General features: G+C 37.3%; 1 protein-coding gene across 1 annotated transcript in view; it reads right to left on the reverse strand.

Moving 5' to 3' along the window:
• trpc7b (transient receptor potential cation channel, subfamily C, member 7b) overlaps window positions 1–16,750 on the reverse strand; it is a 58,634-nt gene that overhangs the window by 20,706 nt on the left and 21,178 nt on the right. The window contains exons 5-7 of the mRNA XM_008420264.3: window positions 12,937–13,153; window positions 10,711–10,944; window positions 8,080–8,344 (exon numbers count right to left, since the gene is read on the reverse strand). Of these exons, the coding sequence (XP_008418486.1) occupies window positions 8,080–8,344; window positions 10,711–10,944; window positions 12,937–13,153 (716 nt within the window). The remainder of the gene's footprint in view (window positions 1–8,079; window positions 8,345–10,710; window positions 10,945–12,936; window positions 13,154–16,750) is intronic.

Consider the following 16,750-nt stretch of genomic DNA (forward strand, 5'->3'; position numbering starts at 1 on the left):
CTCTGGCTTTGGGCCCTGCCTAACTCGTCAACCCATTAATCTGTTTCGGTGCACCCCTTAAATCATTATGTGAACTAAAAATATTCCACCAAGCCTTTTGAAAAAAAAATAAAATTACAATCATTCTCATTTATTTGGTCTAATAACACATTTAGTTCTTATATTTGCATCCCTGGGCCATGCAGTTTTCGTCTCAGTTATTAGGTACAATGTCATGTATGTAATGAGGAAACAAACAACAGCTGCGTCAGGTACCAGGAAGCCACCAGAGCATAAACACACAGGAACAGTGGCAGATAATATAACAACCAGAAACTTAGGGAAACAAAAAAAAGTGAGAAAGTTAAGAGATAAATCTTCATACATGACAGGCTGGTGACTATATTGTTTCCCAGGATTTTGACGTCGAAAGGCCCAAATTAGAGAGTTGCAAAGTATTCAGAGAGGATTGAATTTAAGCTACAAAGTATTGGTAGCCCTGCCTCCAGTAAATCATATCAATGGCTGGGTGGAAGGAGTAAAGGTAAAAGTTGCTTCTGAGGTAAAAACTCAGAAGCAACTGATCTGAGTTGACAGACAAAAAAGAAAAAATAAACTTTCACACTGCGAGGCAGCTCCATGTTTACAAATGAAGGTTTCTGAAGCTCCTTCAACCCTGTTGGTAAGTTCAATAAGAGACCGAGGCCTGACAGGCAGCCCACAGGGCAAAGAGGGTCTTTGAGCTAAATAAACACAGGAGTTTTTTTTTTTTTTTTTTTCATGACTTATTCAAACACAATGAGGAGTTTATTCTCTCAATTCGATGTCAGCCGTTCATTTATGAAGTTTCCCAGTTTGTCATGAAGTAGCTTAAACCTCACCATGCAATCTCTCTGTAACCTCCCTGCTCCGGTCACTGATAGCACAGCTTTTTTAAACTTTATGATTCACACAAAGGCAGTTTATAGATGGAGAGATGAGTTAAGGCTGCTATTAAATGTTGGACTAAACATTTATAGATGGGAAATTAGTATTTAGTCTGGATCAATACAGGGATGGAGAAGTCTTGCTTTACAAGGCGATAGAGAGGAAAGCAGTGCCACAGAGGACAAGAGGCCTATAAGGCTACGCCTGCTGCTACAAATCCAATAATGAACTCTTTCATGACTTGTTTGCCTGTTGGATAAATACAGTAAAAATGACTTGTGGGTGTAGAGAGGTGCAGAAAATGTCATCTAGGTCAAGATACACCGAGCAGAGAGGTCAGCTGGATGTCTGGGCTTTTCTGTAGAAGCAGGATTTTCTCTAACAGTGACAGACAAGATACAGCGAGGACTCAAACTAAAGCTCCAACTTGCTATCATAGGATGATGAGCTCTTACCAATAAATAACTCTGTATCGGAGGCAAGTTAAGGTAACTTATAACAATGAAGCAAATTTATCTGCTAAATGACTGCATAAAATAAAGTATTAAAGGGTCAATGACAGTCAAGAGCATTTAGCAGTGGGAGCATATTAAAAGTGACCAAGTTCAGATGACCGACTTTGAATTCAGAGGCTCCCTTGTTCAGACGAATTGTGGTAGAATAATTTAAATGATTAATAACATTTTGTAAAACATATTACAAAGGCAGAAATAAAAAAAAGAAAGGCAGGGTGGACTTGAATCATTTGATCCACTGATTCATGGCAGAGCTTTGCTACTGCTTCCTCGAGGTCACTCAGAGATCATTTTACCTCAAGGATATTAAAAAGATTTGACTCAAATGTAAAATAGAGAATATTGATTCCTCCCAGAAAGACCGGAAGAGCAGCTGAAGAGCTGGGAAAAGATAGTGGCTGACTGGAAGAGAACTGGAAGCAGACTCCAGGTCCCAGTGGCGTGCCTATAACGTTATGGTGAAAAGTAAAAAAAATAAAAAATCCCACAGAGGATAAACAGAGCAGTAATGAGGAGATGAACAACAGCTGCACCAGGTAGGCTATCAGGGACCAGGAAGCCACATGGGTGAGCACGCACACACAGACAGAGAGACAGATAAGAGACTAACAGACACATAATGAAGAGGGAGGAGAAATGACGAGAGGAGAGGCAGACCCTTCTGTCTACTACAATCGCCACAGACATCAAATATGTAATCTGAAACATTGGTTTGCTTTTGAGTGCAAGTTAGTCAGGATTTCTTTGTTAGTTGGTATTTTACTCCTCGTCATGAGAAAACTAAACTTTAATTTTAAGCCATGTAAAGAGAAGTGGATTGATAGCAAAAACAGCCATCCATACAAAATTAATGAAATCATACCCCTAAGAATAATATTATTTTAATTACATTTTTTCAAAAAAGTCCAAATTACACTGGGGTTGTGAGGACACTGCTTTGTAATGTCAAACTCTATTTATCCTTCTTTGAAAAAAAAAAAAAAAATAGGAGAAATCCGTCTGCGTCTGTCAACGTCGTTCAAAGTAAATACAGTTAGCTACTATTTTCTTTTTCATTTTATTTTCTTTAGCGGTCCATCAGCTTGACAGTTCCGTCCTCCCTTTCATAAATACTGACAAAGCATCTAGACAAAGTCACACAACAAAAAAAAGCAGAGGTTTATGTACCTCGTGTGGATGGAGCGGTGTGGCACCTGTTTTCATTCTGTGCTTCATTGAGATGGAACCAATGTTTTCAAGGGCAACAGCTGACGTCAAAGCAAGAATCAAAATGTTTGGCTTGCAGGATACATCGTCTACTTGGAAAACTCCAAGACAGGAATTTACTGAGAAAATTTTACCAACAGACACATTGTCATCCATGATTGGTGGGATTATTATTTAGATAATTGAATTTTGTACATGGTGTTTTGCAGTAGCACTTCCCATGCAACGATCTCAAACTTTCATGTATTTTAATGGAAATTAAAGTGATAAAGAGTAGAAAACAATTGTCAAGTGGAAGGACAGGTTTCAAGGTTTTCATAGATATTTACAAATAAAAATGTTAAGGAGTGTTGTGCAGTTGTGCTGTATCCTCCCCCTGGTTGTAATTATTCCAATAAAAATACAGCTTTTCTATAAATTTATCTGACATTTGCATGAGAACAGAAGTGCACAAACACTATGAAGCCTAAATTACTCTCAACTAGGTCAGGAGAAAATACTGTTGAATCATGAATCACAAAAGGAACCAAAGAAGGTCATTAAATCTAGAGGAGCTGCAGTGATCTAAAGCTCAGAGTATAACTATTAGTTGAAGATTCCTCAAATCTGGCAAGGGATAAGCAAAAAGAAGTAACCCATAGCTGAAAGAAGTACCCTTATGAATGTAAAGGAGATAACATAAGGTTCAGTGACACCAAAACTCAGCTTTTTTTTTTTTTACCTAAATGCAAGACGGTATGTGAAGCAGAAAAGATTGCACTTCGTCCTGAGCCCACCGCTCTCCAGCATGAAACTAACAGCACCTTGTTGTCGTGAAGCTTTTCTTCCAAAGATCTGAGACCGAGATGGAAGTTCACCTTCAAATAGAACAATTACCCTAAACATATAGCAGGTCTACAAAGGAAAAGCTAAAATCATAACTTATTTATGTGGTCTATCACAACAGTCCGTCAGGTTAGTAGTAAACACTGTAAGGCTGAAGTGCTTTACAAGGTTAGAGGGCAAAAATCTCATCAATTGCATTAATTAACTCTTGTCTGCTTCAATCAATATCTACTGCGTGTTTTTAAACGTGATTCACTAAAACGAAACTCATGTACTATTTAAGGCAAAATTCAAATAGCAGCTTGTGTCAGATAGAATGCTATAGAATAAAACGAACGCTGAGAGCCAGCTGGCAATAAACATACACAGAGCTCACGTCCTGATTTCTTCCCACCTTTCCAAATGCTTACGCTTAAATCTGTGCTAATCCTGTGAGGATGTATGGCTGTTGCTCAGTCTGCATGACCTTCTCTCATCCTCTTTTCACTGTTCTTCTTCCTTTGTCTACATATTCTGGCAGGTCTCCTGCATTTTGCCTGAACAAAGAGCCAATCCAAAAAAAATCCACCTCTGCATCGCTCCCTGTGGTTCTCCTCTCATCTGTCATCCTCCTCCATTTCCCTCCATCTTTCTCCTCCTTTTTCTAATTAACTTAGTCGCCTTACTTTTTGGCACCCAGAGGTATTTCTGTATTTATTCTCATATTTCTTCTGTTTAACTTAGAGACATATTGTCACATGTCTTCTGTTTCGTCCATCTTTCTTAGTGTGTCATGTAGTCATGCACAGCTGACCAGAGTGTAAAAGCTCTATCTCAATCAATTTCTTTGTCAGTGTTTGTGAATAAACATCAGAAGATTCTTTGCACATATGCAACTGTTTCAGCAACACAAACTCTGAAGAACAGTAAGAACAAGTATGCACTGACTGAAGCGTATGGGCTCTTAACAGAGCATAATAAGATACAGATAACAGCGTCTTATCTGTACATTTTGAATTCTGTGATTGGAAGTGTCTTCAAGCTTTTCCCAGTTTTCGTACAAGGGTGGTTCAGTCTTCATTAAGCTCTATCAAGCTGTGCGTTCATGTGCAAGTTTTTATTAGTGTGAGCATAGTTGAGTGAAATCGGTGTGTCGGCCTCACTTTTTTATGCTAATCTTCCCTTCTTCCACATCACCTCGTTCACTGCAACATCCAGCCTGAGTTGTCCCTCCTGGGGTATCATTACCTCCTACACCTGGCGCCCCCTTCTATGAATGAGAGCTATCAGACTGGGCTGTTCTTCATCCCTCCATCAAACGTGCCCTTTCAGACATCTGACGTCACACACACACACACACACACACACACACACACACACACACACACACACACACACACACACACACACACACACACACGCACACACACGCGCTTACAAAACAGGACACTAGGACATGTTTCTTTGCAAGAGAATAAAGGACAAAAGGGACAGATTTGACACTGCCACACTATTATTAACACTCAGCTGCTATACCACCTCTTCTAATTAGTGAATATTATGCTAAAAACAATCTAGAAGCCCCCCTGAAATCTTCCAGTTAGTTGTACAACACAAAAATTAGTATATTGCCTTACATATACAGATGTACATATAAAAAATTATATTTCTTTCTCTGCATGCCTGCCTCCAGATATTTTGTTCTGACATGCCGACTGGATAAGATTTAATACCAGACTGACCCCTGGTGGTAAAACAGACAACATCAATTTCTAGGAAAGTGAAAATCTACATTGTGTACAGGTAGAAAGAGCAATTCATTGAATATCATCTACCTCATTACACAGCAAAAATAAAGACACTCACAAAGGTCAGTAATGCATTAACAAGGTCTTATTTGAGCAAAATTCACAACCTTCGTTGAGGAAGATACTCTAAAACAAGGAAGAGACTGGATTCTACACTTCTTTCTGTCTAAAGTTGCACATGTGTGCTGTGCTTGTTCTTTGCTTTGTGAGAAGTCTTCATTAATGTCAGATGGTCGGTCTGTGGCCACGATCTCTTTGACACTCAATTCCAACTCCATTAGACCTTGTTTCTGCCTGTCTGTATGTGCTGCTGTCAGTTAACTCTCTGCTCTTTCTGTCTGCTCGTCACATTGTCTGGATATTTGGCTCCATGTGGGCAGCCAAGCAGAACACAAAGCCACTCGGGTGCCGAGACTCGGCAGACGAGGTACTGTACATGCACCCACTCAGCACAGCTATGGCTGTAAGTTAGAACAAGAAAGTACAATTTCTCTTATGCTCCTTGTGATAAGTGACTGCAAAGATTAGTGAGGTCATATATACTTTTTTTTTTTTTGCATTGTACACATAACTGATAGGTGAAGGATATGAGAATAATAACATTTGAAATCAGATTTTGGATTTTGACCCCATGTACATTTGAGTTGACAATTTAAACAAAGGTTCTAACAATAAGTGTTTACAACAGGACAAAGTTCAGGCTACTATAAGCTACTATAAAGTAGCTTGAACTTTATAGTAGCTGGAAGTATAAAGTAAAGAGTATTAGTGAACATGCAAAGCTAGGTTGAGAATAAATGTTGTTTTATATGAATCAGATACAAAAGTTAAAGGAATTACCAACTCAACTAAAAAACACAGGTACAAATCCTTTTTTGTTGATCTAGCTGACAGAGAGAAAGAGAAAGTAAAAAGGTGAAAAGTTGAAATTAGGTGTGAAACATTATAGTAGTGCAATGATTTGACTTTTCCCATATCATAACTATGCATAACTTTTTGCATAACTATGAAGATCATATTTACAAAGTAAACATAGACATACAAATAAGGATACATTTGTTGGCAGCCCGGATATATGAAGAGTTTCAAACCTTAATGCCCGAATTTATGTCCAACCAAACTTGTGTTTTTGTTGTTAACCAGTTGTTAAACTAATTTGAGATTACTCATTTTGAACAATAAACCTACCATTGGTGTAGATTTAGCTGCCAATTCAATCCACTGAAGGAATGCAACAAAATGTTCAATCTCAATTCTTTCAATATGTACTATTTTAATTGTTAATAAATTTTTTTAAATATAATTTTAAATACTTTTAGAAGTACCCAGAGTGAACACAGCATCAAGAAAAGATTATGATAGAAAATATTTCTATTACTTTCCTTTTACAGTTTAAAGCTCTGCAACTGTGATAAGATACATGTTTATTTTGACGCTTTATGCACATTTTCATTAAATGTGTCAATAAATTTGTCTGGGTGAGTCTCCCCTTCCTTAGAGAAAATAAAGCGTGATATGTAGCAGGGAAAAACAAAAGGTTATTTTATGTCAAATCTGAGTGATAATAATCAGAAACATTATGTTAGCAGTCAAACACTGATATCTTAAAACAAATATCCGACATCGACAAAGTCGGATATTTGAGTGTCACGAAAAGCTATGTAGAGGTAAGAGACAGAATAATTGATGTTATAGGAGATGTTGGAACAGCTGATTCTTGTAAAAGTTAAAATTCTCTCCCCCATAAATGTTGCCTCTGTAGATGATGTCTTGAAAAATGCTAACATAAATGGTTTTATGTTTTGCTGCCTTTAAAGAGTAAACACTTTAACAGTTTGAAAAAGCAGACAATAATCATAGGAGGAACAGACACTTAAGCAGATTAATGCTTTTACAGCTCCCTGTGAGTGTCGCTGAAAGCTTCTTTGCAATTTAAAATTCTCAAATAAACAACTTACCTCACTTCAACTTTCCTACAAATTGTTTGAAACACATCATAGACCTGCTGGAAGAAAGTGACATTGTGCAGGACGTAATATATGATTGCAGTAATTAATACGGTCCAAAGATACCAAACCAAAAACATAGATGATGTAGGATCAAAGTGTTTAAACCAAAACACAGCTCAAACAGATCTGCTTCATACCATCACGTGTTCAAATATAGGCTGATGTAAAGTGATATTAACCTTTTTAAGTTTTCAGTTCACTTGGACATTTCTTACATCTTTGAATTTTTTTATTCTAATTCATTCCACAGAGGTCAGTTCCAACCAGTCATTTTTGTTTTTTGCTTTAAGATAAAGCAGAACATTGAAGACCAGAAAGTAATGACTAAATGGCAGTTATCTTTGCTGCAGCTAAAGCGGTGACACAAAGTCAATATCCAAGCTGCCTGTAGATATATTGTTAGACATATTATTGCTTTAGGTGTTATATGATGCAAACAGGTAGTCTGGTTTTAATGCATAACGATTAAAAACTGACCTTTCCTCTATAAGAGCACCATGACTTTAAGATTTCAATTTATTTTTTAACTTGTGCAGCATTAACACAGATTGAGCACAAACTGAATACCTCTGGAACACAGCGATGTCAAAAAGTATTTACAAATCTTTCTTGATTGGACATTCTCTAATCATCAAGGACAGGAAGTCACAATTTAAAAATATAAATTTGTAGTCTGGTTTTTAGATGACCTGACATGTTTAAGTGTGAAAAACTATTTAAAAAAAACCAGAAGAAGCCTGTAAGGGACAATACTTTTTCAAAGTACAGTAACAATAAAGGTAAATAAACCTCAAACATGTCAAACTAGTCTCATCGCCAGGCTCAACTCACGTGGTGAAAGCTGGATTGTATTTGGCCCCAAGATAGTAGGAGTAGAGGTTGAACATCCCAATCATGAAGGCAACAAACACCATGATGAAGATGACCATGAACTTGAAGATGTCTTTGACGGTCCGTCCCAAAGAGATCTGCAGCGGGCCGAAGCTCTCGTTGGCTGGCAAGATGTAGGCGATGCGTGAGAAGCTCAGCACCACGGCGATGGCGTACAAACCCTCTGAGATGATCTGAGGGTCAGAGGGGCGCCACTTGTTCCTGGCTGAAGAAGAAAGGAAGAAATTTGTGTAAAAAACTTCAAGGAAGGTAGAAAAGTTAATAATAGATAGAGGAAGAACTATAAGGGATACAAAGAAAACTATGATACATAAATAAATTTAAAATGTCATGTCAAGACATGATACTGAACTAGTTTTCAACTCAGATCTGCTAAAGCTTTCATACATAAATATACCTAACACACAAAAAAGATAAAATCAAAAACAGCAAAAGATATACGAACAAAATTATTTAAATACATTTTTTTAATATAAAATTATTTAAACTTTTTTCAGCTTTTTTCTGCTTGAATGTTTTGTATGTCAAATTCAGGTGGGCAAATAAACAAAAAAATTAGGTAAAAGAAGCTTTCTGAAAACGATCTGATTAATTATAATCACTTCAAAAGATCACAAGACATAAATGTTTCTTAAAAATACAATAAAAAACAACAGGGAGGGACTGAAGCATTCTGCAAGGTAGAGTATTTTTAATTTGCTAGTAATTAATTTTTTTTTTGTCAATTTATCCCCTTGTTACTGGTTCTTGAATTGATACACATATGCTATGGCTCTGTGTCCTTTAGGTCTGCTGGCTGTAAAAATGATAAAGGGTTAAAATTTAATCAAACATGCTGTACATTTTACCATTGTCCTCATGTGCATATTGATTGCTTTTTCAAATGTTCCTGATTGCAGAGCAGAGAAATATTCAGTAAAAGGGTGTGAATGAAAGTGAATGCTTGGAAATGTTGTTAAAAAGCAAACAAAAGGAGAGGGGGAAAAAAAAGAATTGATTATACAGAAATGTAAAAGTAAATATTTTAAATTGGACAGGAGAGCAGCAAGACAGAAGGTAATGAAGATAAGCTGAGAGTCAAAGGGAAGTGTGTGGAATAGAAATGTTAACCTTCAACTTAAAAATGCTGAATTTAATAAATCTATAATTTTGTTGTGTCTGTTAGCATCTATTTAGAACAATCTGCTGAGTCTTTTGTCGTGACAAAGTCCAGCCAGCAGGGGGAAGCACTAGTGAAGTTTCTTTTCATGTGCAGATAAGCACATTACCTGCAGCCTGAAGTCCTTTTGCTACATAAATATGTTAGGGACCATTAAATGAATTAATTACTTGGTAAATATTCACACAGATATTTTCTTGTTGTCATAAATTTAAGTAACACTAAATATCATACTTTCTAATCATTGCTCACATTATAGAATAATATGCAGCTTTGAATGCAATCACTTTGTTGATAGAATCACAAGCAGGCCACACCTGGCACGTCATGCTCTGCATATCAATTAATAAGCAACATCCATATCATTTTTGATTTGCACAAGTGCAATTATAAAGCTTTTCTAATACACATCTAGCAGAATCTCAAAAGTAGATTGTAACTCGTCGCTCTGTTAATTTCAACCATCACTTGGATCTGCGTATGACCACAATGCAAAAATCAAACGTGATAAATTATGCGACAAATTTTTACACACAAATAAATGTTGCAGCTAAGGTGTGCTCATTATGCTGCTGTTGCTCCACTCTGCCTATTTACAGTGATCAACCAGAAGTCCTGGTCTGTGCTTAAAGCCTGGTGGAGAGAAAGGAGAATCTGAGTCACCGTATCATCTCCAACATTGTAAGGCAAAGTGATTGTCTCTAGGGCCAATTCAGGGGTGAAACAACTTCAATGGCCAGTTCCTCTGTCTTATATACCCAGAATGGCAAGGCATAATGAAGATGCAGCAATATCATTTAGAACAGGCAGTGCTTGTGAGGCCATGGGCTGAAATGACCCTATCTTTAAAATGCTTCATTTGATCAACTGCTATGACAAAATGTCTATGATAAAATAATTTCCTGTAACTGTAGCAACATTTGCATTGCCTTTCACTGTGAAAGAAGTTTATTTGCTTTGCTAGATGCTCTTTTACTTAAACCCTGGACCTATCTTTTTAAAGAAATACCTTTAAAATTGGTCAGAAGTCTGCAGAAAGCTATCTAAGCAACCCGGTGTATAGATATGCATGGTAATACCACGTGCAAATGTTTCAGGTCAAAAGCTGAGATATTTCTGCATTTGTTACATGTACATATCTGATTTGAAGCTTGTTATTAGCAATGCATGTAGCATAGAAAATAATCAACCCAGAAAAGATTTTCAATTTTTAAACAATGTCAAATAATCAATTTGTGTGAAAAGAATAGCTAAACATCATAAGAGAAGAGTTTCCACAAACGGGGAACTCAGCTTTTGCCAAAGCAAAGTTCAGCAAACGGTTGAAACAAACATTGCTTATATTATTGCCCCCCCCCCACCTCCCACACACACACACACACACACACACACACAGTGTATCCACTGTTTACCGTAGGTGAAGTAAGCCACTTCGTCAGGCAGTGAGGCATTGCTGAGGTCTTCATCTGGCACATGCATGTCTACATACTGCTGGGCTTTAGATGCCTTCAGGAACGCCATGAGACGTGCCGTGAAGGACGCCACAAAGATGGACAACATGCCAAAGTCCAGAACGTTCCAAAGGTGCATGATGTACTCCCTGGGCCCATCGCTCCAAATCTCCTTGCATTCTGACCAAATCATACCTAAAGGAGAAGAAACGTGTCATAATCAACGTCAGTATCTCATTATATGAGGGTGATGAGGCTGTTAATGGTAGCTGTATGAAAATCTATCAATTTAGGGATGAACATGTATGAAAAAGCACAAAATTAGAAATAAACTGAGACAGAAATCTGAATAAACTGCTAATAAAGGTTTTCCATTCAAATAAAACCACTTAAGAGATGCTATTTGATGCTCAGGTGTATACAAACAGACACACACATCTGAAAGTCAAAGTCTTTGCTGTGAACCCATTATGTCTCTCTCCAGACGGAGCCAAACAAGGGGAAAATTGCCTAGTGAAAAGGAAGCCCTGATCGGCACCATCTCTTTCACAATTACTGGATGACAAAAGAATGGCTGCGAATGAAATTATGCAGCAACTAAGCCACAAGTCTCTGTGCAAACGCTCACATGCGAACACATTTGGGGTAACACACAGTTGTACAAACAGCTGCTGCCAAAGATGAGCGCGTAAGAGGGACGAATGATGCTATTACACATAAGCAAATAAAAGCAGGACCATATGAGAACCAACATGGACAAACCGCACTTATAATGTTGTTATGTGTGAATAAACGGGAGGGAGAATATCAGCAGATGGGAAGCAGCTGAGGTCTGACAGACATCGCCGTGGGCTATTTATCCTTTGAGTTTGTCTTTGTCATTCGCCTCTATTTTCTTGCTTCCTCATGCTTGTCTTTTGGTGAGCCACACGCTTCATTCTTGTGCACTTTTCTTTTTTATAAATCTTTCTCTTTTGGACACTTCAACCTTTTCCTTCATTTCTGCTTCTCTCCAGCTCTCTGAATATTTCCTCAGCACAACATCTCGGGTGAACCTGAAACTTTTCCTCCAGGCTCATCATTAAGGCTCAGGATGAATACTGCTTCGGCAAGTCAGAATGGGACTGAATCCATGCTGGCAGTAACCTCTGTTTGATCTTTGGAAGATGAAAGAGTATAATTGGTTGTACAACTATAACCTTGTCTTTTATCCACTTGGTTAGTGTGTTGCTGTAAGACATTTTAATTATGCAATGTCTGAAAGTCGGGCAAAACGTTTCTGACCCTTGAAGGGAACCTGTACTCATTTACAAAGGACATGTTTGAAACAAACCTTTGTTTGGTATCCTCACTCTCTTACTTTCCATACATCTAGTGTATACATGCAGTACTCCATTGTTATGTGCTTCGGGCACATTATGATTTTCGTCTATTTCTTTTCTTTGTGTTCTTGTAGAGTTTAGTTGTATGAACTTTTGTTAGTATATTTTGGAGTTTGGATAATTTTTTTTTGGTCATTTAATTACGTTCATTTGTGGCGCTGTTGGTCGGTCTATAAATAGGCTGGCTTTCGACATGTTAGTATCCGCCTTTCCACTCATTTCCGCTCGCTCCACCACCACCGGGCGAGGTGCGCGCACGTCCAGTCGCTGTGGGCCGCAGCTGACGCTTCCAGCCTGCCATGCGGTATTTCTGTTAGCCTTTGTTTGTTTGCTTTTTTCTTGTGATTTTGGCCTGGTGGGACCGGTTGTCCTGTTTTCGATCTTTCTTTTGCATTAAGATCTTTTTTGCTTTAGTCCGGTACTAGTAGGGGCTTCGAAAGCCCTGTATAGGGCTTGCCCCATGCTGTACCGTTTTGTTCTGTTTGATCGGCTCACCAGGTCCAACTTTCTGTTAATACTTTTGGGGTTTTGGTTTTTTCTTTATTTTTGGGACACGGGATCTGAGGGCCTTTAACTATATTTTCTTCACAGAAAATCAGAAGAAACTGAAGTAAGAAAACCAAAGTGAAGAGAATTTAAGAATAAAATATTTTGTTGAACCCTTATCTTTTTGTCTCGTGTCCTCAAATATGTTGTGCCCTTGGTGGACATAAGGACGTAAAAAAAATTTTGAAATATTCTAACATTATTGTTTTTTATTTAAATGTGTGAAATTATCAGCATATTTGTGCATTATTCGACTCACCCAACACCCACTTCATGATCAACATCTCTGTCCATGAGAACTGCGTGGTTTTGACCCTGAAAACCTGTCGGGGGTGGTCTGTGATGGTCTCGTTGGGCAGGTTCTTCACGCCCTCAAAGCGGTCTGAAGCATTGACGACCAGCAGGCCGAGGAAGAGGGTGAAGGAGACGGCGTGAGCCACAAACTTCATGAAGGGACTGCGGAGGATCTGACCAAGCTGGAGGCAAAAATAACAGGATTTAGCTTGTTCAGTTGCGTTTAGATATGTGGTTGGTAGATATTGTTAAATAAAATGTCTTAAAAACGCAACAGGAATGTTTTAAAATTGATTAGTTACCTAGGAGTCAACCTTAAAGCATTTTTTTCAACTATTAAAATTGAAGCCAAACACAACATCTGTTTATCTTTCCTCAGGTAACTCAGCCTTTCTGAGGAGTTACACACATTCTGGTCCTCAGAGATGAAAAGATGGAAAGCATCACTACAAACCCATCTTAGCAGGAAAACAGCAGCTGTTCTAATTCCATTTTTCAAATCCATTTTTCAAGCAACATAATGCCAGAGTAACTCACTGCCAAACAATCAACAGTTAACAGAAAAGCACCATATGGACAGGAGGAAAGGCTGGAAGGTACTGAGCAAAAAGTGTTAAAAAATACCACAAGGGTTGCACCACAGTATGTCAGCGATTATAAACACACACATGCTCACACTCGCAGCCATATATAGACCTCTGGGATCTCAACATTTGCCAGTCTCATAACCTGCTGTGTTCAATATTAACTACCTACGGGACACCTCTACCCGCTCTATGCAGAGTAACACGTGAAGATGAACGGATGCAACACACACTGCTACATCAAGCCACGTAAAGGTTGCCTGATCATTTTTAACCCTGTAAAACTTTATCTAAAGATCTGGCCTCCTTCATTTCACTTTGCTGATGCATTAAAGAGATCGGTCCAACTTCAGCGTCAGCCTCATAAGACGGCCAAAACTGATCTGGCTTTTGTTCTCTTAATGCATTAGAACCGCAAAGCATGAGGGTCAATGAGTCGAGAAATTATAGACCCACAAGGAAGCTTTAGTGCTCTCTGACTTATCAAGTGGCACTAAAACTTGCACTGACTGTAACAGAAATAAATTTTGGTATATGTACATGTGTGAGCACTGTGTGTATATCTAATTTACTCTCAAGGACATAAAGGTTTTAACCTCTAAGTTGTTTATGCACACTGCACAGAGCTCAGCAATTTATGACTTCCAGTATTTGTAAACTCAACACGTATAAACCTATATGTTTAGGTTTTAAACATAAAGGTCTTAACCTTTAAGTTGTTTATGTACATCACACAGAGCACAGCACTTTATAACTTTAAGAATTTGTAAAATCAACAGATATAAAGTACTTTCTAATTTGTGATATGAACTGAGGAGTCATAAACGTATGTTAGCAAAATTGGTAAGACTTTATTTGAAGAGGTGTGCATAAGACTAACATGACACTGTCATAAACATGACATAACACCTGTCATGAACATAAAGAAGTCTTTATGAATGTTTATGACATGAAGTGCCATTCAGTAAATAATGACACTTTTAATGCAAAGTTGCTCTAAAAGTTGCATTGAGAGTCCATTAAAAGTGCCAACTTTGCATGATTTTGTAAATTATAAAAATTGAATGCAAAGTTGGCATTTTTAATAAACTTTCAATGCAACTTTTAGAGCAACTTTACATTAAAAGTGTCATTATTTACTGAATGACACTTCATGACAACAGTCATAAACATTTATAAAGACTTCTTTTTGTTCATGACAGGTGTCATGTCATGTTTATGACAGTGTCATGTCAGTCTTATGCACACCTCTTCAAATAAAGTGTTACCGCAAAATTTGTGCTGTTCTTGCATCATTTTAAGTTCAGGCCATGAAGTGTTGCTTTATATGCTGTATATGTACATATATTTCTTTTATATGGTGTAAAATGGTGGGAAAAAATGAAAAAAAAGTATCTTTTGCTGGAATAATTAAAAAACATTTACAACATATTACAGTCAAATGCACTTGGCTAAAACTTTTCATAACAATGAGAATAAAAAAATTAAGTTAGCAACCTACATTATTTTCATTAGCTTGTGTTTTCCAGCTGGTAATTTGAATATAAAACATGAGACAGAAAATACAAAAAATGGGTGCTTGCCTCTGGTTTGTTGCTCCTTTCTTATGTTTCAGTAATTTCAATAACACCGAGACTTCATAATGTATTTTACCTTTTCTGTCTAAAAATAATCAAGTTACCTAGGAGCACAGATCTGGAATTAACACATGCTGTTGGAAATTTGATTTAGTTTTGATCCCAGAACATGGCGCCATCAGCTACCACCTACATTGTGCTTTGGAAGGTCCTGCACCTGCACCAAATAAGAGGTGTACTTTTGTAGAAAACTGTATTTTGATTCTCCAGACAAAACTAAAAAGGTAAGAACAGCCACTTTTCAAACTTAAACTTAAATATTTGTGTTTTAAATCAATTGGATGAATGCTCACAAATGTTGAACTGTTTGCAAATGTCAGAATATCATTGATTTTGTTTGCTTTCAAAATCACCATCAACAGAGAGCCTTTCTGTAATTACTGCGTTGCAATTATGTTCCAAGATAAGAACAGCAAATCCACCATAATTCCAGCAGAACCTATTTTTATTTAGTCCATGTTCCTCACACACACCCAGCCCGACTTAATTAGCCAAACAGAGACTTACAGAGCCAAGTTAATCCTTGACAAAACACCTAAGACTCATCTCTGGAGGCTTCAACCAGTTCACATAAGAGTCACTTGTTTTCTCTGTACTCGGCTGCTCTCTATGTAGAATTTCCTACTTCATTAATAGAAATGTAAATAAAAGGAAAATTACATCTTAGATGTTGAATAGTATTTTGCTGAATTTCCATAAAATCAGTATTGATAGCTGTATTTGATAAGGCGTTACAAAAATGTTACATAAAAACATCAAAGCTTCTCTGCAGCACATTGAGGCCTTAGCTATCTCATTTTAAAATTCAACTACCACGCAGAACTGTACTGTACAAGTCAGTTTTCCCGTACGTAAACAGTATTTTTTTTTTATCAATAATCAAAAAGAATTGTCCATGAGCAAATGACTGTTAGGCAGATCTCCATTAAGACTTGGAATTAGCAGGTACAATTTTCATTAACAAGTAACTTACAGCACAAGACTCCACTGCTGAAGGGAAAACAAGTTAAAATTTGTTTAAAGTTTGCTGTACAGCTTTTGAACAAGTTGAAATAATTGAACAGGCACTAAACATCATCCTAAAAATAAAAGACCAGCAGTGAATTTGATAGTCAGAACCTGATGGTAGCAAATGTATGGAGAAATGTGCTGAAACAAGAAGAATCTGAAAATGAACAAAGGTACATTTTTTAGCAAGAAAACAATCATAAAGTCAGCCAAGAAAACAATTTCAGAGAAAGAAAATAAAACTCAAGGAATGGCCGAATCAACCAACTCGAATTAAAAAATCTAAACCTGACAATCAAAGTGCATACAAGAGGCCAATCTAGATTTTTTACATTCTTGTTTTGCAGTAGTTATTCTTCTGCCCTTGAGAAGACAGTTTTGTCTTTACAACCTGATAAATCCAGCAACCAGAATGATGTAATTAATAGTAATAAATATCAGCCTCTACATCCCTATATCAACACTTCATTTTAGTGGACTGCTTCTTGTGTGCTTTCCAGTGTCACAAATTACAGACTGTCAGATCCAGCCTCATCGGTTGGCTGATTCA

Source organism: Poecilia reticulata, chromosome 10 (assembly GCF_904066995.2).
Source record: "Poecilia reticulata chromosome 10, P_reticulata-male-v2, whole genome shotgun sequence".
Classification (NCBI taxonomy): Eukaryota; Metazoa; Chordata; class Actinopteri; order Cyprinodontiformes; family Poeciliidae; genus Poecilia; species Poecilia reticulata.